The sequence below is a fragment of the Pan paniscus genome, chromosome 2, assembly GCF_029289425.2.
Source record: "Pan paniscus chromosome 2, NHGRI_mPanPan1-v2.0_pri, whole genome shotgun sequence".
Classification (NCBI taxonomy): Eukaryota; Metazoa; Chordata; class Mammalia; order Primates; family Hominidae; genus Pan; species Pan paniscus.
The window spans coordinates 149,011,922-149,033,219 of NC_085926.1; the positions used below are offsets into that span (position 1 = coordinate 149,011,922).

Below are 21,298 nucleotides of genomic sequence, written 5' to 3' on the forward strand. Positions count from 1 at the left end.
GCATTTTGTAGTTACTATGTTGTGCTAATGCTAGGAGTAGGAGCAAACATTTAACAATTTCTTTTTCTTTTTTTTTTTTTTTTGAGATGGAGTCTCCCTCTGTTGCCCAGGCTGGAGTGCAGCAGCACGATCTCTGCTCACTGCAACCTCCACCTCTCGGGTTCAAGCAATTCTCTGCCTTCTAGGGCCCTGCTTCTTCAAAGTCTAATGTGTCCATGAATCGTGGGAATTTGTTAAGAGGCTGATTGTGACTCTGGGGGAGGAGTGAGATTCTGCCTTTCTAACAGGCTTGCAGGTAATGCCAGTGCTCCAGGGCCATGGACCACACTTTCAGTTGTGAGAGTCCATTGTAGTGTGCCTGAGCGTTTCCTGTTGAAGTGCCTATTTTTAAGTTACTTTCCTTTTTAAAAATTTTAGAACGAGAGCATTATATTGATTAAAAAAATATTGATATAGGTAAGTTATCTGAATTTCATTTCACACTAGGGAAATCGATGTTATAAAATGTTTGTTTCCAGGATGGTGTGTGGGGTTTGATGGGTTGAGTGCCCCTACTCTGGGTGACAAAGCAGTGCTAGTTAGAAACACAAATGAAATTACAACTCCAAATTCATGAGGTAGTGACTCAGAATATGCTCATGTTAATTGTTCAGAATAGGATGTCTTTCATTTATTCTTTGAACAAATATTTATTGAACAGCTGCGATGTGTGCTATTTGCCAGGCACTGCATCTGTGCACTCTGTGCTTGGCCTGCGTTTGTCAACAAAATAAAGATCCCCAGTTTTATGCACCTTATCTTCTTGTCGAGGAGATAGCCAATACACATTCTAAGTAAATTATAGTGTGTTTTAGGTGATAAATGCTATGGATTGTTGAAGGATTAGGAATGCTGGGAGGTAAAGGGAATGGGTGGACAGTTCCAGTTTTAAATAGGGTCATCACATTTCTCATTGAGAATGTGAAATTTGAGCAAAAAGTTAAGGTGGTCAGGTCATTGACCATGTGGATACCAGGAAAAAGAGCAGTCTAGGCAGAGGGAACAGACAGTGCAAAATCCCTGATTAGAGAATGCTGGGCTGGTGTGTTTGAGAAATTGCAAGCAGACTAGACAGTGTTAGTGAAGGCAAGTGTGGTTAGGGATGAGACCAGAAAGGTAATGGGGTTAAGATCACACAGGAACTTTTAGGACATCATAGGGCCTTTGCTTGTACTTTGAGTAAAATGGAGCATTTGGAGCAGGAGTGACATGGTCTCACTTGAGTTTTAAAAAGCTCCCTATGGCTGCTGTGGTCAAAGTGGCCTTCAGGGGGCAAGGGGAGAAGCTAGGAGACCAGTTAGGAGACATTGCATTGCGTAAGCATGAGATGATGCAGTGGTGGTAATGAGAAGTGGTCAAATTCTACATGTATTTTTGTGAAATTTAGAATGCAAAGTTTAAACTTCTCAGAAGTCAAAGCTCCCAATAATATCTGTGTGGCTCCTAGTTTGAGGAAAATCTGAGGTAGATGACAGATATGTATCCATCGTTCCATGTTCTTTTCCTTCTGGGGATTCTGAGTTTGTGCACACACTCAGGAGTGGGTGTGTCTCTTCATCCCAGCGATTAGCAGTTGGATACAATGAGCAGCTATCTGATCTGGTGTTAGTTTAAAGTAAAAACTGAAGCAATACTAAACTATCTGGTTCTTAAAATCTCACACATTCTTCTTGATTAGGCCAGAATGTATTTTTAGTAAAAACATATGCTGTTACTCAATGTTTCTTATAATACTCTGATGGCAAATCAAAGATAAATATTCAGTTTTCTCATCCTACTTTCCCCCTGAGCTCACTGCTGGTACTCCTACTTTCTTAGACTCAGAGACTACTGGAATTTTGGTAGCACATTTGCTTTAAGTTGACTGAAACCTTTCTGACTTAAAATATGCATTATGTAGTTTTGCTCTATATTTTCACATAATTTATTTGAAAATGTAGGAGCAGTTTGGAGATATCTTCTGATAATGTATAGGTAGCTCATATTCTGTGCGGATCACGATTTCAGTGACCTTCTATGCTTGGAGGAGACTTGATTACCATAGAGTGAAATTTCCTATAGAGGGGTCTTTTGAAAACCCGCCAAAACAGTGGCCCGCCAAGGCATTAGTAAGAGCACACATAATTAAGTAAAGTTACATGGCATGTCTCCAGGAGACCTCTTTCTCAGCTAGGGTGACCTTTTTAGAGTTTGGTCAGGTGCTTAAATGTCATAAACTATTTTGTTCTAAGCTTCTTGATTAATCATAGCAGTGATTTTGATCAATTGCTGTTTTTCATTTTATGCATTCAGCAGTTACATAGAGGAATAAGTGTATCTTATTCTTGTGCCGTGGCTACCATTACTCCAACTGTTACTAGGATTATTTCTTGGCTTGGAGTGAGGGGAGCAGGAGGTAGCTTCATTTACTCAAATCTCTCCCTCTTATTCTTTCAGGCCTGTATTTTAGGAACTCTGATGTACTTCCATAACTCAATGATAATCTGGGTAGGGCAAGAAGGTTTTTTTTTTTTTTTTTCTTTTTTAAAGCCTTGGGTTATTTTTGATGTGTTGTGACCTTGGAAAAGTATTCCTGTATCTACCCAGTAGGAGATCTTTTTAAGGAGAGTAGGAGTTGTAGGCACATATTTTTAGACCACATTTTCATGTGGCATTTGTTCTTTGGTGGCATGGTGTCATGGAAATTTCTCTTCCTAGTCTAGGATTTAGAAGATAGTATTTCTGTGCTGGCTTTGTCCAATTGCTGCACTAGCTTAGTGAGGCACACTTTTCTCATCTGTACAATGGGCATGAAGATACATACCTACTGTCTCCCTTGGAATTGGAGTTGGCAAAGATCAGGTGAGCCAAAATACGTGAGAAAACATTGCAGCTCTAAACTTCCCTTCAGTTGTAGGTTGTGATGTTGTGTGGCTGTAATCATAAGGCGTGTGCCTAGGAACCTTTTGTTTCTGTCTTTAATTTACCGTTAGTCTTGGGTAAGTTGGTGAGCCAGCTTTCTTAAACATAAAACAGGTGTGTGCATAGGGGTTGGCCAGGAATGGAGAATCAAACTGTGGGCTCTCTGGAAACAATTCTTTTTTTTTTTTTTTTTTTTTTTTTTGAGATGGAGTCTCATTCTGTCACCCAGGCTGGAGTGCAGTGGTGCGATCTCGGCTCACTTCAACCTCCGCCTCCCAGGTTCTAGCGATTTTCCTGCCTCAGCCTGCAGAGTAGCTGGGATCACAGGCACCTGCCACCACGCCCAGCTAATTTTTGTTTTTAGTAGAGATGGGGTCTCCCCATTTTGGCCAGGCTGGTCTTGAACTCCTAACCTCAGGTGATCCACATGCCTTGGCCTCCCAAAGTGCTGGGATTACAGGCATGAGCCACCGCGCCCGGCCTGGAAACAATTCTTAAAAAAATCCTATCATTTTATATTTCGGTGAGATTTTTGCTCATTTTTTTCTTTTCCTAACTTATAAGTTAAAAAAAATCTAAACTTACAGGAAAGTTAAAAGAATAGTATAATGGGCCAGGTGGGGTGGCTTACACCTGTAATCCCAGTACTTTGGGAGGCTGAAGCCAGAGGATCACTTGAGGTCAGGAGTTTGAGATCAGCCTGGCCAAAATGGTGAAACCCCATCTCTACTAAAAATACAAAAATTAGCCGGGCATCGTGGCAGGTGACTGTATGTAATCCCAGCTACTCGGGAGGCTGAGGAAAAGGAGAATGGCTTGAACCCGAGAGGTGGAGGTTGCAGTAAGCCGAGATTGCGCCCCTGCACTCCAGGCTGGGCGACAGAGTGAGACTCCATCTCCAAAAAAAAAAAAAAAAAAAAAAAAAAAAAGAATAGTATAAGGAATACCCATATACTCTGCACCTAGAGTCAACAGTTAACATTTGCTTCATCCCTCTACACATTTATGTGTTTATGTATTGGTGTTTAAAGTTCAATTTCTGCCTTCTTTGATTGTTGTCCTTTCAAGAATTCTCCTCTACAGAGTATAACAAATTTAGCCATTACTTAGGATGCAATATGTGGGATTATGTTGAAGCTTTTACATCCTTCTGCTTAATCAATACCGTCTCTTGAACAGGATGAACTTACTGCTGTGAATGTAAAGCAAGGCTTCAATAATCAGCCAGCCTTCACTGGAGATGAACATGGCTCAGCCAGAAATATTGTAATTAACCCATCAAAGGTAATGTTATTTGTTTGTTTCCTCAAACTCCTGAAAAAGTGTGTATATGTGACACCCTTAATAATCACTGTTGATAAATTAGTGTTGTTTAAGCCACAATCCATATTCAGATTTCCCCCAAATACCATGTATACTGTCCTGCCCCAGGATCCAATCAGGGATCATACATTGCATTTCATTGTCACATCTTTTAATTTAGTACAGTACAGCTCTCTGCCTCTCCCTCCTCCCCATTCCTGCCTTTTTTTAAAAAGGCTTTTATGACTGCTATTCTAGAAGAGCCCAGGTCAGTTGTCTGACATACTAGTGCTATATTCTAGATTTTTCTGACTGTTTTCTCATGACGGGATCCAGGTTAGATATTTTTGGTAAGAAGACTACATTGCATCATACCAGGAGACACACAATGCCAGTTTGCCCTACTATTGGCTATAGTTTGATTGCTTGGTCCGAGTGGTGTCTACCATCTCCCTGCATTGGAAAGGTAATCCTCTCTACCTCTTAGTAAGGTCTACAAGGTGATAATTTGAGAGGATATAAATATCCTATTCTTCAATAAAAGTTCATCCTGTTATTTTAGCATCAGTTGATGACTCCTGCTGAATGATTTATTTTGCTGGTGATTGCAAAATGCAGGTTTTCTAATTATTCCATACGCATGTTTTACTTGGCATTCTTTTATTAAAAGAAGTGCTTTCTTTTAAACTCAAGTTTTTATTGTCACTTTGGATTCTTTTTTTTTCTTTTAATTTGTCGTGTTATAATCCGTACCTTCATTTTTCTTTTTGATGCTCAAATTGTTTCATGTTCTGCCAGTAGGGGCCCCGCTAACCTGGCTGCTGGTTAAACGTCCTTGTCATCCTTTGAGCACTTTTTTACTTTTGGCACCAAAACATATTCCAAGTTTATCTTGTTCTTTCCCAAACCAGATCTGGATGCTCAGTGCTACTGGAGTGTCATTCTTTCTAGGCTTTCTCAGTGGACAGAGATGGGACACATAGATACATATTTTTTCTACCTACCTATCATTACCTTTTCTAGCCCAGTGCTGCAGGGTATTTCCCCTGCTTTTTCGTATTCCGTTTTTAGGTCTCCCTTCTCCCAAAGTGAGAACCCTGGCTCTTAATAATATCAATATATTTATTCATTTATTCCGTCTTACAACACACATAAAAAAGTTCCAGAATAAAATACTTCATTGCCACTCCAACAACAAAACCACTGAATAAATGTAGAATTTTTCTACAATACTTTTTGCCCTTAGACTAACTTTCATTAAAAGTATATACTCAGAATGTTGTGCTCAAAAATTTTTTTTAAAATTAAATGTCTTTTTCTGTGTGTTTATCTTATCAATTAGGAATATAGGCTAGGCGTGGTGGCTCACACTTGTAATCCCAGCACTTGGGGAGGCCGAGGCAGGAGGATCACATGAGGTCAGGAGTTCGAGACCAGCCTGGCCAACATGGTGAAACCCTGTCTCTACTAAAAATATAAAAATTAGCTGGGTGTGGTGGTGGGCGCCTGTAATCCCAGCTACTTGGGAGGCTGAGGCAGGAGAATTGCTTGAACCCAGGAGGCGGAGGTTGCAGTGAGCCGAGATTGCGCCGCTGCACTCCAGCCTGGGTGACAAAGCTAGACTCCATCTCAAAAAAAAAAAAAAAAGAATATAAATAGAATTGTTTGTGTTTCTATTTGTAATCTTTTAGGGTTTTTTTTTATATATATATTTTGAGTTGGATGTTAAAATACTTCTGTGAAATTAAAAACACACATACAAATGAAAAGAAATCAGACATGCAGGTGAATTTCTATTTCCTTTTCCTTCTCCAGAGAAACATGTTAATGGTTTGTGTATCATTCCAGATCTCTCTTTATGTGCACACAAATATATAAATAATTGACAATTTGTTAAACTATCAACTGAAATATTACTTAAGCAGTGTGAAAGAACATAGAAACATTTTCTGCAGATAGTCCTATTGACTAAACACGTTTTTAGTTTTGTCTTTTTTCAATCTTGGTACAATTTTTTACGTTACAACCACAATTATGTATACGTAATTTGTGATTCTTTTTTAAAATTATGATAAAACATACATAACATTTACCATTTAACCATTTTTAAGTGTACAGTTCTTGGGTATTAAGTACATTTGCATCGTTGTTGCAAACATCAGCCATTGTCACTATCCATCTCCAGAACTTTTTTTTTTTTTTTTTTGAGATGTATTCCAGGTTTATGTTCTTCTCTCCCAAACCAGATCTACAAGGTGGAGTCTTGCTCCGTCGCCCAGGCTGGAGTGCAGTGGTGCAATCTTCGCTCACTGCAACCTCTGCCTTTCAGGTTCAAGCCATTCTTCTGCCTCAGCCTCCCGAGTAGCTGGCTGCACCCGCCTCCACACCTGGCTAATTTTTGTATTTTTGTAGAGACAGGGTTTCACCATGTTGGCCAGGATGGTCTCGAACTCCTCACCTTAAGTAATCTGCCTGCCTTGGCCTCCCAAAGTGCTGGGATTACAGATGTGAGCCACTGTGCCCGGCCTCAGAGCCTTACCATCTTTCTTAATTGATCTACTTTAAAAAATTGAAACATTATTTTGTATGCACTTTTCCTTATGGCTAAAGTAGTCATATGAATAATAATTCATGGCTAGATAACATTCGATGATGTATGTGCTGTAATTGACTGAAACCTCTATATACAGCAGTGAGTCTGTTGCCAATTTCTCATGGTTATTTATAAAGAAACTGTAGTCATACTTGAAAGTATAGCTTTTGTTCTTTAGGATAAATTCCCTGAATTGTATTACTACTTGGTTAAAGGGTGTATTAATCTACCAGGGCTGCTATAACAAAATACTTCAGACTGGGTGTCTTAAACAACAGAAATTTATTTTCTCACTATCTGAAGGCTGGAAGTCCAAGATAAGGTGTCAGCAGGTCTGGTGTCTCCAGATGCATCTCTCCTTGGCTTGCAGATGACCACCTTCTCACTGTGTCTTCACATGGTCTTTTCTCCTTGTGTGTTCCTCCGTGGTGTCTCTTCTTATAAAGTCCTACTGGATTAGGGCCCAGTCCTGTCACCTTATTTAACATTAATTACCTCCTTAAGGCCCTATCTCCAAATATAGTCACATTGAGGGTTTAGGCTTGAAGATGAATTTTGAGGATATACAATTTAGTCTCATAACAGAGAGTATGAATGCTTTATGTCTCTTGATATGAACTGCTAAATTGTTCAGTTGTATAAAGTTTTATGTCAGTTTAAATAACTAAGTAAATGGAAATAACATCTATTACACTTCCGCTACCACTCTTTCTGTGAGATTTACTCAAGGACCCAAGACTTCTGAGGGGAATTTGATTTTATAAATATGAAATACATGAATTATAATGTAACTCCTAAATTTTTTCCCCACATTCTTATCAAATGAATTATTTTTGAAAATAGCTTTGGATGGATGGAAACAAATGTTAAATTTAACCTTATTTCTGGTCGTGTGTGGTGGCTCACACCTGTAATCCCAGCACTTTGGGGGGCTGAGGCAGGTGGATCATCTGAAGTCAGGAGTTCGAGACCAGCCTGGCCAACACGGTGAAACCCTATCTCTACTAAAAAAAAAAAAAAAAAAAAAAAAAAAAAAAAAAAAAAATTAGCTGGGTGTGGTGGTCGGCACCCATAATCCCAGCTACTCTGAGAGGCTGAGGCAGGAGAATCGCTTGATCCCAGGAGGCAGAGGTTGCAGTGAGCCGAAATCACACCAGTGCATTCTAGCCTGGATAAGAGAGCGAGACTGTCTCAAAAAAAAAAAAAAAAAAAAAAAAAACAAAAACAAACAAAAAACACCTTACCTCTTATACCTTGTTTGCGGGAGTACACAACTCTATAAACCTTTTAGAGGGCAATTTGGCAATGCTTATTAAAATTGCAGAATTATACAGTCTGAATTCTGGAAGTCTAGCCTAAAGCTCCAGCTGACTATGTATGAAATAACAAATGTGAAAGGCTACTTATTTTAGTGTGATTCGTAATAGCAACATTTTGCAAAAAATGCTGTAAATGTCCATTAATGGTAGCTTGATTAAATGTATATCCACACAGTACATTGTTACGTGTCTATAAAAATGAAGAAGCTTTCTGTATACAGATAAGGAAGGGTCTCATTTACTAAGTGTGCATAATGAGCTATACATACAAGGAAGAAAAAAATAATAGATGTGTGTTTACTCACCTGTATCCACATAAGGAAACAATGGAAGGACACATAAGAAATGAATCAAATTGTTTACTTGGAGGTAGACATTGGGACTTGGGAATGAGGCAGCTCTTTACTTTTTATTGTATTTATGGATTGATTTCTGAATAATATATATTGCTATTGCAATTAAATGTTATAATCATGTTTTGACCTCTTTTGGAGCCCTAATGTGTATTTTCTAGTCTTTTGCTTTCTTGGGAATTTTGACTTTGTTAACAGTATGCATTTGTTTACAAGGGCTTGTTAGCAGGAATTAATACATAAACATGCAGTCACTGTGTTCCATTGCTATCATTAAGTATATAGGAGAATATAATTATAAAATAGATTGCTCAGACTACTTTTTTCATTTTTAGAGCTCTGCTTGTTATTATTAAATACTTAAAGATAATTGCAAATAAGAGACCTTTTGAATGTATAGCAATCTGCAGCTGTAGGTGTTTTGTGCTCTTGGTGCAAAGACCAAATATCAATTGAGAAATTTAAAATTAAACAATTGGCTGCTACTGGCTGCTTGTTTCCAAACAGCTGGTTTTCCTACATTTTTGCACTTAATTTATTCACTGTTTGGACATCCTGCAAATATTTGCTTTAAAAGAAATCACAAACTGCAATGAAGTTGTTTGTATAAAAAAAAGATGGACTCCTTTTCTACTTATTCTAATTTTTATTATTGTATTACGTTAACACACCAAAACCAGACTTCATGGCATTACATCAATCACAAAGATCAAAGAATGTCAGGCTTTTCACCCTATAGATGAATTTGGCTAATGGCTTACAACTGTGTTTCAACCTATAGACTAATTGTTTATTGACTCATTAACTAAGGTGGTGATTCTTATTTTGCTTCAACAGGGTAAGTATTTTATTTTAGTCATGGTTGCCACTTTTTGCTAACTTCATTGGGGATATTTATCAGAAATTAACTGCATCATTGTATTAAAGAACTCCCAGAGTCTGAAATGTGATGCTTTGATAGGATTCTTGAAAAAATTCCAACAGATTTTCTATAGATTCACTGAATTTATTTTTTATTTTTATTTTTATTTTTGAGATGGAGTCTCACTCTGTCATCCAGGCTGGAGTGCAGTGGTGTGATCTTGGCTCACTGCAACCTCTGGCTCCTGGGTTCAAGTGATTCTCATGCCTCAGCCTCCCGAGTAGGTGGGATTATAAGCGCATGCCAGGCTAATTTTGTATTTTTTTTTTTTTTTTTAGTAGAGATGCGGTTTCACCGTGTTGGCCAGGCTGGTCTCGAACTCTTGACCTCAGGTGATCCGCCTGCCTTGGCTTCCCAAAGTGCCGTGATTACAGGCGTGAGCCACCATACCCAGTGAGATTCACTAAATTTTTAGATATTACTTTGTTCTCTGCCTTCTTGTTACTTCTTTCCTGTTCCTTTCTTTTTTCCTTGTCCATCTTTAATTTGGTTAATATGAAAATGATACAGTAATTCATAGTAGCTTTCTTTGCCACTTTGCCTCATTCAGAGCAGGTAATACTAGCTTTCTCTTGAAACATTGTAGTTTTGAAATTGGCAGCCCAATAAAAAATGTTGAATGCCAAATTTAATTGAACCTTTTGTAATTTGCCATTTAAATAAATTAAATTTCTCTAGACTCTTTGTTTAAAAGCATTGAGTGTAAATACCGAGTTTCCTTTCCAAAAATAAGTGCTATTAAGATGAAACAAGAAAAAGAATGATTACCGAGTGATTACTAGGCTTTCTCCTCTCAGGGAAAGCATTCTCTCCTGACGGGTGTGTAGTATTAGAAAGGAGAAAGAGCAGCTGAAGGATTAAAGCAGAAGCCATTCTACTGAAATTTATTCAGGATGTAATTAATTTCATCTTAGCAGAGATTTCCAAAGGCTCTCCTTGCCCCCCTCCGCCAAACTACTTGTGAGTAGTGGTATAAAGGTGCTGTGTATCAGAGTTAGTGTAAGGAAATCACATCTCTTGGCTTCAAAGACTTAAATTCCCAATTTATTTTCTGATGGGATGTATGAAGATTTTCAATTGAAACAATAAAGAAAAATACTAATGTACAGTACTAAGCTACTTGCTTATTGTCTTAACTTTCCCTTTTTTTCTCTTCTTTCCACAGATTGGAGCTTATTTTAGCAGCATATTAGCTGAGAAACTGAAGCTTAACACTTTCCAGGACACGGGAAAGAAGAAACCACAAGTTAATGCTAAAGATAATTATTGGCTGGTTACTGCTCGATCCCAGAGTGCAATTCATAGTTGGTTTTCTGACTTAGCAGGAAATAAGCCACTTTCTATTTTGGCAAAAAAGGTATCAAATATTTCTTACATTGTTTTAGTTATGGTCTTATAATCAGCTGTTTGGGATAATATTCAATTATATATTTGTTTTTCCCAATTCTTTTTGAGACTGCAAGCCTATTGGCAGGTTTGTGGTCCCAGGTGGGTGTTACTCCATGCTGTTTTCCCCTTTATTTTGATTGCATGTAGTGCCTAGGACATCTATAAATCCCTAAACATTCTGCATCTCAAGCTGTTTATGTGGATTTTAGGTAGACAAGATATTAAAATCAAGAACAGGCAAGAAGCCTTCATTTAAAAAAAAATTACATTTCCAGTTTTCTTAGGCCAAGATGTCCAAGATTTGTTAAAAAGATTCTTGCTTTGAGGTTATTTTCTTGTCTTTAAAAGTACCCATCCAAATGCTTCAAGCTGTCTCCTTCCTACCAAGCGAGATAAAGATTGTGATTCTGTGTGTGCTTGTTCTTTGAAAAATTTTTAGAACAAAATGGGCAGGTTTATTCATAGCTTCTAGCTTTTTTTATAGGGGAGGGGATGTGGGAGGTTCTTTTAAAATCTTTGCCTTTGGTCATTTTTCTCAAGTGGGAAATAATACATAGATTCAACAATCTTGTGGTCCAAACAGTATAAGATACCTCTTGAAATTTATATAAGAAACTAGAAACCTCGCTCATAGTCCTGATCTCTGATTTCTTGCACAACTTTGAAATAATCCCAGGGGTCTTTTCTTATCTCTTCTAAGGCCCTTTAGTGTTAGGAGTGCCTGTCTTCTGTTCTTAGTATTAAGTTTTCCTTACCAGCTTGGTACAGGCCCAGTTTATAGGGGAGCTCTTTTGTATATTTGCCTATTTTCCAAAGCAACTCTTTGAAAATAGTGTCTGTAGCTTCCATTGGCTTTATTTTGCCTTAATGTCATAACATTGTATTGCCTTGCATAGATTTCAGTGGTGAAAGGCAACTGAAATCTTGGAAGAGTGTAACAGTCAGCATAACCACCTCTTACCATTCAGTTAGTACCACTGTCTCAATCCAGGCTGAACCATGTATGACTTCTTTTCCAGTGGTGAATATTTACTTTGTGGTCCCACTGTGGCCTATGAATTGTATCTGAAGGCCATATAAGTCATAGGGCATCCTTCAATATTTGATGGCTGTTGACTAACAGTTCATACTTTCCATGTTGCCAGCCTGACATCTTTCCATTTAGGTTTTCTTTTTTCATACGTTTTTAGAGTGCATATTTTGGATTTGCTACTCTTGAGGAGTTGATGCCCTTGCTCTAAGGAAGTAGTGGTTTCTCCTCTTGTAGGAGGAAGTTGAATCATGGTGCAGTGTGTTAGCCATTATTCTTCTTTCTTTATTGGGAGCTGCCTCTGGCCAAGTCAGGTGTTCCTCAGGTAAGCCCTGATGTTAATTCTTTGCAAACTTGAAGATGGTTTCTTTATAAAATGATTAAATATACCTTGAATTATTCATTTCTTGGGCATTTCAAGAATCCTTCCCCTTCGCTCCTCAGCATATCATCTTCTTGAGATGGTGAAATCTCTTTTAGAATGGGGTAAAGCAATACATTCTCTGCATGTTCTTCATAATAGAAAGTTCAAATACTTCTTTAATTTTTGGTATTCATCTGTGCGATGGCTTAAGGTGGAAAGCCTGGGTTTACTTGCTAAGATCCTGAGTCATCTTTGAAATCTTATCTTGAGTTCATAATAGTTTCCTGTATGGATCATGTTTCAGGACCTGGTTTTCTGCTACTGTGAAGCTTCACAGCGCGCCAAGGCGTTTATCCACAGAGAGGCTTGTAAAGGACCTTTTAACTCAATCACAATTGTAGATAGATTTGGAAAAGGAGACTTCTGGCATCTAGGGATATTCTTCCAGGTCTTGAGCAGTTCATTAACTCTCACCTGTTCCCTTCAGGTGACTTTGATTACTGTGGTCTGTGAAATTTTCTTTTGCCTTTACCCTTGCTTAGCAAACAGAGGATGCAGTGATAACGTGCATCCAAGGAGAAAGGTGATAGGACACCCTTTTGTGGATTGAAAGCCAGCACATGCTAGGTGTCTTAATTTTCTCTGTACTTAGATGCAGCTGTAGCTTGATTTAGAACCAGACAACTGCCCTGTGATTGCCAAGTTTTAGGTATCATTTAAAATCAGATGGATTCTTTACTGAATAACATGTAATGCAACAAGGTGAGGAAGTCAATACTTCAGTCAATATAAACGTATTTTTCTTTTTGAGTGGGCCCAACTGTAGATTTGACAAAATTATTAATATGTGTCTGGTCGGTCTGCTTTCTTAATTGAGTAACTTCTTTCACATATGTTCTTCTTAATTCCGAAGTCTTGATTTGCAACAACCAGTTCTCATGGGGTTCTGCTAGTACGGAGACAGTGAGGTAGAGGTTTGCATTGTGCTGTTAATGTAAGATCTGTGCTGAATTTTGTTTGCTGTCTCATCTAAACATTTCACAAATTCAGATGTTTTATTTTTTCCCCTCTGCCAATTGTAGTTCAAAGGAAATCCTTTAGGCATCTGTGAAAGATAACTACTAGTGGTGACTCTGTTGGACATGCTAACTTGCACTTGTTTATGTTTTAGGCCTTGACCTGTATAACCTTTTGGCATGTCTGAATGAGAGACAGTCTCACCTTGACAATGAAAATTTAACTCACTGACACCACACTGTGCATTCTAGTGAAAAGCAGCAACTCGGGTCTTGAACTGAATATTGAACTCTGTGCTTTTCTTGTCCCTGACTTAAATGATGGCCAGTAAACCGAGAGCCTTGTGCTCCATGAGAGATGTGCCTTGTAAGCCTAATTTTCAGGAAATGTTCCTGTTAAATTGTATCTTTTTTGTCTAAAAGAGATAAAATTTAGTATCGGTCTGCAGAGAGGAAGCCTTCTAGCGTTGGCCTATATGACTTTTATCTCCTGTTTAGTTGTGTTGGGTGCAGTGTAATCGCCTCTGTCATGGGGTCTGTGTTCTGAAGTCAGCACCCAAGGCAGGAACTGTACATGACCTAAAGTCTCTTCAATTGCCCATAAAATATGTATGTGGATATACTGCATCCTCTTTTTTTTTTTTTTTTGAGACATGATCTTGCTGTATTGCCCAGACTGGAGTGCAGTGGCATGATCTTGGCTCACTGCAACCTCCACCTCCCAGGCTCAAGCAATTCTCCCACCTCAGCCTCCTGAGTAGCTAGGGCCACAGGTGTGTGCCACCACACTCACCTGATTTTTATATTTTAGTAAGGTTTTGCCATGCTGCCCAGGCTGGTCTCAAACTCCTAGGCTCAAGTGATCCACCTGCCTCTGCTTCCCAAAGTGCTGGTATTAATAGTCCTGAGCTGCCGTGCAGGGCCTATATGCTGCATCTTACTGTGCAACCCAGGCAGCTTTTCCTTCAGCATTGAAAAGCTTTATGGTTCTTTGGCAAGACCAGGTGAAATAGTTTGCTTGTTTTTAAGGGCCACATACTAAAAGAATGAGCTCTTAAAAAGAATTATTCTAGGATCACACTTTGTACCAAGTGTGTGAATGGTCAAATTTGTGACATGTCAGTGCACAGATATCCACTGTATGAGTGAGGGTTTGGTTAAGAGAAAAATGCCATGCTATATGAATCAGTTAGCTGGTTTGAAGCCTTGATTTTCACAAAATCAAGTAAGAGTTTGGGACAGAGAGACCAGGGCTCTTGGTATTTATAGTAGTGATGCTCAGGATCCTCTAAGAAAGGGTCACATCCATGGCCTGAAAGCACTTTGGTTGGCATGGAGAAATCCTTGGAACTGACAACACAATAATCATTGTAATTTTGATTCATGTAATTGTTTTGCTTTATCCTTATAACTACCCTGTGAGGTGAACAGGGTTGATGTTAATAACACAGCTCATAAATGAGGATCCCAGGAATGAAGGGCTTAGCCAAACAGGTTTCATTCAGGAGTGGAGTACAGAGGGGGTCATGGCTGGCGTGGGGCATGTCCTTGGCCCTCAGTCTCATTGCTCTCATCCTGCTGCATCATGGCTAATATAGTCTTTGTTCACTGTTTTTCTTCCTCTATATTCATAAATTTGAATAGATGATATAGATGAATGGGCTATTCTTAGGATATTTATGAGGGATACTAGAAGAATGAATTAACTCTTTCAAACCATTCAGTGTACGTGGGGATACTAATTTGCTAAATAGTACCTTTGTGGTCTGGAAGACATAATTAACTGCCTCAAGGGCCTAATTTCAACCAGTAAATTAATTACCTAGCTATTTCTGGCTCAGTGTTTATTAGGCAGATTCACTGATCCATCATTGTAGCCTCTCTTTTAAATTTTGTACTAATGTCACTTTTAGAAGCTTTCTGGAAATTGTTACTCTTATGAAATTTTAATCAGAAAGCTTTGTACACACACAAAAAAAGGTCCTGGATAAAATATAGAGTAGGGACAATTTTCACTTGGTCTATCCCTTCCAATTTTGAGATAAATTCTTTGGAGGACTGTCATGAAATTATTTTTCCTTGCTCTGTTGATAAGATGAGTAGCTCTCAGCATCTGAGAATTTGAAAATCATTTATTTAAAAAAAATGAAAAGCACAACTAATGAAACTTTTATATTGTGCTACACCTAGTTTTGATTATTTTTTTCTTAATGAAAATTGGCTTAAAATGTTCCTTTAAAAAAACAAAAACTACATGCACTATTTGAAAATCCATCAAGGATATACTTTCTTAGGGCCAGCAGGTAACTTACAGACTCTTTCTTTTGCTTCCCCTTTATTTAGGTTTATCTAGTGATGAACACAGTATGTGATTATTATAAATATACTATGTTGTTTCTTTTTAGGTTCCTATCCTTAGTAAAAAAGAAGATGTTTTTGCATATTTAGCTAAATATTCTGTGCCAATGGTTCGAGCAACGTGGCTGATCAAGATGACTTGTGCCTATTATTCTGCTATATCTGAAGCTAAAATTAAGAAACGTCAGGCTCCTGATCCGAATTTGGGTAAGTGAGAGAATACAATACACCTTACATTTCATTATTGATTTTGCAAGTAATTGTTGCCTGCACCCTCTGGATACAGCCCAGCATGGTGAGTGTTGAGAAGGTCCGTGGTGAGACTGATTTGCTCGGGTATGGATAGGGCAGCTATTCCTAGTTTACTCAGTCTCAGAATCCTGACTCCATTAGCAAGGGCTGTTGATCTTACTGCCAAAATATATCCTGAATCTGAACACTTTTCACCACCACAGCTGTTGAAATGCTGGTTCAAGCCACTGACATCTCTTAACTGGATGGAGTCACAGCCTTCTAGCAGCTTTCTCTGCTGTTACTTTTGCTCCTTACATTGTATTCTCTGCATAACTACTATACTAATCTCCAAACCTAAATGGTATATTGTTTCTATTTATAAATTTGCAGCAATTTTTTATTACAGTGGGAATACAGATCCAGATTCTATACTGTGGCCAGTGAAGTCATCGCTGATCTGCCCCCACCCCCGGCTCCCCCCCTTCCTGTGATGTTCCAGCCACAGTGCCTTCCTTCTATCTCCCTAATATGCTGAGCAGAGCTCCTTCCCTTTTCAGGGCTTCTGTGTTTCTTGTTTGTTGTACTTGGTTGGTCTTCTCTGGAATATTTGCATGCTTCTGTCTCTTCACTGCAGCTTTGGCTTAAATGTCATTTCTGCAGGAGGCTTTGTCTGGCCACCTACCTAAATTGCATTCCCTCTCTTTCTCTCTTCACCCTCTACTTCTGGTTATGTTCTCACATGTTATTATTTTATTCAATGTCCATCTCAATATCTGAAATTATGTTTAAAATATTTGTATCTGTCACTCTGTGCCCCACCTCACATACACTAAAATGTAAGGCCCATAAGGGCAGGAATGTTGGTCTTATTCTCACCAAGTCCCCAGTGTCCAGAATTACGCTGGCCATGGTCAGTATTTTGAGTCAGAGTCCCCACTATGTTGGTTTCTAGACCGTGACTTCTCGAGGTGGTGCTAAAGCATGCTTTGTAGAAGATGTGATGCTAAACCAGAAATGTACATAAAGAGTTATATATAAATATGACCATTTAGAGATTGGGTTTATAAATAATTCCTTATGAAATGAAAACAGCTTATGGTTTTGTAAGGGAGAGTCCAATCACAAATCTCTGAGGAGGAGGGACAGAAAGTACAGACGTCTTCAGATGCCAGGTGGTGCCCTGGATAAATGAGTTGGGGTATAAAGTGGTGGGGAGTGGTGTGATTGGAGCACACTCTAAAAGCACGAACACTTAAAATTAAAAACAAAAACATGGTCTGAATTCTGTGGCTGCCATCTTTGAGTTCAGCATCATCCTATACGTGTTAAAAGAAATAAGCAAAAAGAAACTGTATTTTAGAGAAGAAATGCCCAGGAAAAAATCCTGGAAGGTAGTAATCCACAAGTTAACAGTGATGGCCTCTTAGTGTTGTTTTCACGGTGGTCTTCTATTATCTTTATATTTCTCTGAGTTTATTCCCCCCATCAGCATTTTATTTTATTTGAGGGAATACAAAAGAAGTGCCCCTTTTTATTACTAAAGTAATACATTTTCATTACAAAATTTTCAAATAGTGCTGAAGTAGATACAACATGATGTTCAAGTTTCTCTTCTCCCTTCTCCTCTGTTATCCTTTTTGAAGTTTCATTCATTCAGCAAAATTCAGCCTTCACACACACATATTTCTTCATATATCTACATTTGTGTGTGTGTGTGTGTGTGTATCTCCACTGGATTAACTTATTTATTTATTTATTTTTAGAGGTGGGGGGTCTCAGTCACCCATGTTGGAGTGCAGTGGCATGATCATAACTCACTGTTTCCTCAAACTCCTGGGCTGAAGTGATCTTCCTGCCTCAGCCTCTCAAGTTGTTGGGACTATAGGCATGTGTCACCCTGCCTGGCTAATTCTTTAATGTTTTGTAGAGACAGGGTCTCACTGTGTTGCCCAGGCTTTTTTGGAATGCCTGGGCTCAAGTGATCCTCTCACCTGCACCACCCAGAGTACTGGGATTACAGGGTGAGCCACTGCCCAACCAGTCTCCATTGGATTTATTAATACTTCTCCCCAGGACCTGGATATCCAATTGCTTACTAGCCACCTTCACTTTGATGACATCTGAAGTGTCTGAATCGGCATCTGAAACATAATGTATATCAAATCAAGGTCTTGATTTCTTGCCATCCCTTAACTGTTTCTTCCTGACATTACTTCTTAGTAAATGTTATGTGTAGTTATTGGGTGGGTAAGGGTAAGAGCCAAATTGTCATTCCTGGTATTTATCTTTCTCTCAAAATCCTACATTCAGTCCGTCAACAATCTTGTCATCTTTACTTTCAAAATAAAAGCAGAATCTGAAAACTTGGTCTTCTGTGTCCCTGCTGTTACTCTGGCCAAACCACCACCACCTTTGCCTGTCTATGGCAGGGTTTTAGCCAATCTTCTTGTTTTTGTTTTTGTTCCTCTAATGTCAGCTTTCCACTTTGTAGCCAGAATGATCCTGTTAGGGCAGAAATTACGCCACCCTTATGCCCAGAATTCTTGCATGGCCCCTTGTCCCACTCAGATTGTGTAACTCAGCGACGCCAGCGACCTGCCTGCACATTCCAAACTCAGAGCCGTGCTGACCTGTGGGCGCGGCTCTTCCTTCACCTGTGGGTGCACATGGGCCTGCTCCCTTGCTCCACTGCGGTCTCTGCCCAGACGCGCTTCCTAAGAAAAGCCTTCTCCAACCACTGCTGCCAAAATATCTCCCTGTTACTGTCTTCTTATTCTGCTTTATTTTTCTTCATTGTTCTTAACACCATCTGATGTTATATTTTTTATTAATTTTTGATCATCTGTCTACATCCACTCCCAAGTACAACACAGGCTCCATGAAGAACTTCACTAGATTTGTTCAGTGCTGAGTCTCTGAAGACAGTACTTGGCATACACAAGGTGGTCAGTAATTTTTAAAATAAATAAATGAATAATTAGGCCTGAAACATTTATGTTTGTGTGTGTGTGTGTGTGATGTGATTACATATTTCTGCATCTGTGTATGTATGTATTTAAAAAAATTTCTCCCAATTGATAATCCTTGAAACTTTCATTATCACCAGCTATATCGGAGAGACTACTCCATTCCTTATGTTCTCTTCATATATACTTTTTTGGTAACATGTTCTTGTCAGTGTTTTTCCTGATGTTCAATTTAATCTGACTTTGACTGCTACAAAAATGCAAAAAGGAAGTGCAGGAATGATTTTTACAACTGAAACTTAAAACGATTTTAGAGCAAATAAGAGTTCAAGCCAGGCATGGTGGCTCATGCCTATAATCCCACCACTTTGGGAGAACAGGGCAGGAAGATCGCTTGAGCCCAGAAGTTTAAGACCAATCTAGGCAACATAGTGAGACTTTGTCTCTCCAACCCTCCCCACCAAAAAAATTAGTAAGGTGTGGTGGTGCACACCTGTATTCCCAGCTACTCAGGAGGCTGAGGTGAGGGGATAGCTTGAGCCCAGGAAGTTGAGGCTGCAGTGAGCTGGGATTGAGCCACTGCACTCCAGCCTGGGCAACAGAGAGAGACCCTCTCCCTCAAAAAACAAACAAACAAACAAACAAAAACAAAAAACAGTTTGATAGATCTTGATAATTTGGAAAGGTTATGTAATTTCTGGGAAATCCCAGATATGAGTGTTTCACCAGGACCACATGATTTCCCCTACTAAATGGAGGGAAGTATAGCTCCAGTTTCTACTTAAGAACGTTATGGACTTGTTGGATTCATTAGTTTTACCATTAATTTCCTTATCACTATGGCTGGTTGGACTTTGGAGGGTTATTTTTCTCCCCACCAAAAAGTTAAAACTTTTATTTTTTGCATACCCATAATGGATGGATTTCTAGGTTTAGTCACTAGCTGTATTTTTTCTTCCTCTGTAAGCCAGATAACATACGATTCTGTTTTTTGATCCAGTTGATTTACAGTATATTGCAGTTCATGGGTTTTTATGATTATTAATGTATACTTAAAATTGTGAATATTAACTACATGAAGATCAAGTGCCTATAATAATATTTCTTATGTTAGAGTATCCAGGCTTTGAACTAAGACAGGCCAAAGGCTAAAAAGAGAAATATTTTTAAAATGTATGAATTTCAGGAGTTTACCCCTAAGTTCCCAGGTCTAGCATCTCAGAGGGAGCTTTGGGCTTTACTTTTGTCAGTGCTGCCACTAAGAGACGAGGTGATTTAATGGAAAGTCCTTAGCTTCTCCAGACATCAGTCTTTTCAATCTTGATTCAATCCAGTGTCTGTGTTGCCTTTGTCATGTTTTTTTAGTTGTCTTTAATCTAGAACAGTTCGTTAGCCATTTTCTTTTGACCTTGATATTTTTGAAGGAGGCACACCAGTTATTTTGTAGACTGTCCATTGATTTTTCCTTTCTCCAGTTTCTCATTAATAGATTTAAGTTACATACCTTTGCTTGGAATAGCCTGGAGGTGATGCTGTGAATGTATCAGTATATCATATCCCAATACTGATGGTGGTAACTTTGATGATTTGGGTAAGGTGGTGTCTATCGAATTTTTCTCCTTCAAAGTTACTATTCTACCCTTTGTAATTAGTAATTTACCTGTGTAAATATACAGTTCCTTTCTCTATATTCTTATATGTATTTTAATTGAAAATGAAGGATTCTGTTTATACTATATGAAAAGAGCATGTTTTTCAAATATCTAATCTTGTTTTACTGTCACTTTGTTACACCTGATACCTCTGACATTCTCCTTTGTCGTCAGCAGCTTTTTCAACTTTTAAAAGCAAATTATACAGTATATTTGAAAGCATTTGGCTGTGTAGACATAGCCATAATGTAATGTAGCAAGTTTCACACTCCTAGCAAGGGATACAGCCAAGGGAGTACACACATATATATGTGTTGAATTGGATTAAATCACATACACTTCAGAAGATTAACTTCTAGTAATAGGTTCTGTGTTCTGGCATTGATAGCAAAAAGAATCATTCAGCACGTTTGGGAAAAGATTGACTATCAAGTGTCACCCTTTTCTGGCATTGGTTTTATGACTTCCGTTGTCTTGATGATTGTTCTTAGGATTTGTAAAGTGTTTTCGGTAGAAATGACTTTTATTCCTTTGTAATAGAAACGTGTTTTATTTTCAGTTCCTACGTTCAGCATTGGAGCAGAGCTATAAAGCACTGCTGTTTGATTTTATTGAAGGGAACTTTTCCCAAAGTTAAGTGGGCTCACAGCAACAAGGAGCAACACAGAGATCCTTACTGTCGTTATGCAGAGAGTTACAGATCTCAAATGTAGATTAAATGGGTTGCTGCCCTGGGGAGCTTGCAGTCAGCAAAGACGTACCCAGTACACTGTATACACAAAAGTGAGAGGAGTGAGAAGTGCCTTGGGTTTCTGAGTGAGGTCTCATGTGTAACTTCAAAGTGGGTAATGAAATATTTG

At 38.6% G+C, this 21,298-nt stretch overlaps 1 protein-coding gene across 8 annotated transcripts in view; it reads left to right on the forward strand.

The window, feature by feature from the left end:
- The window catches only part of MED12L (mediator complex subunit 12L), a 349,139-nt gene that overhangs the window by 26,407 nt on the left and 301,434 nt on the right, over nt 1–21,298 (forward strand). For 7 of the 8 annotated variants that reach the window (XM_055110602.2, XM_055110603.2, XM_057301943.2 and 4 more), the window contains 3 exons: nt 4,120–4,224; nt 10,595–10,786; nt 15,634–15,793. In XM_055110602.2, coding sequence (XP_054966577.1) covers nt 4,120–4,224; nt 10,595–10,786; nt 15,634–15,793 — 457 coding nt within the window. Of the gene's footprint in view, nt 1–270; nt 296–4,119; nt 4,225–10,594; nt 10,787–15,633; nt 15,794–21,298 lie in introns of those variants that run through there. The other variant, XM_034957604.3, reaches the window with a different exon arrangement.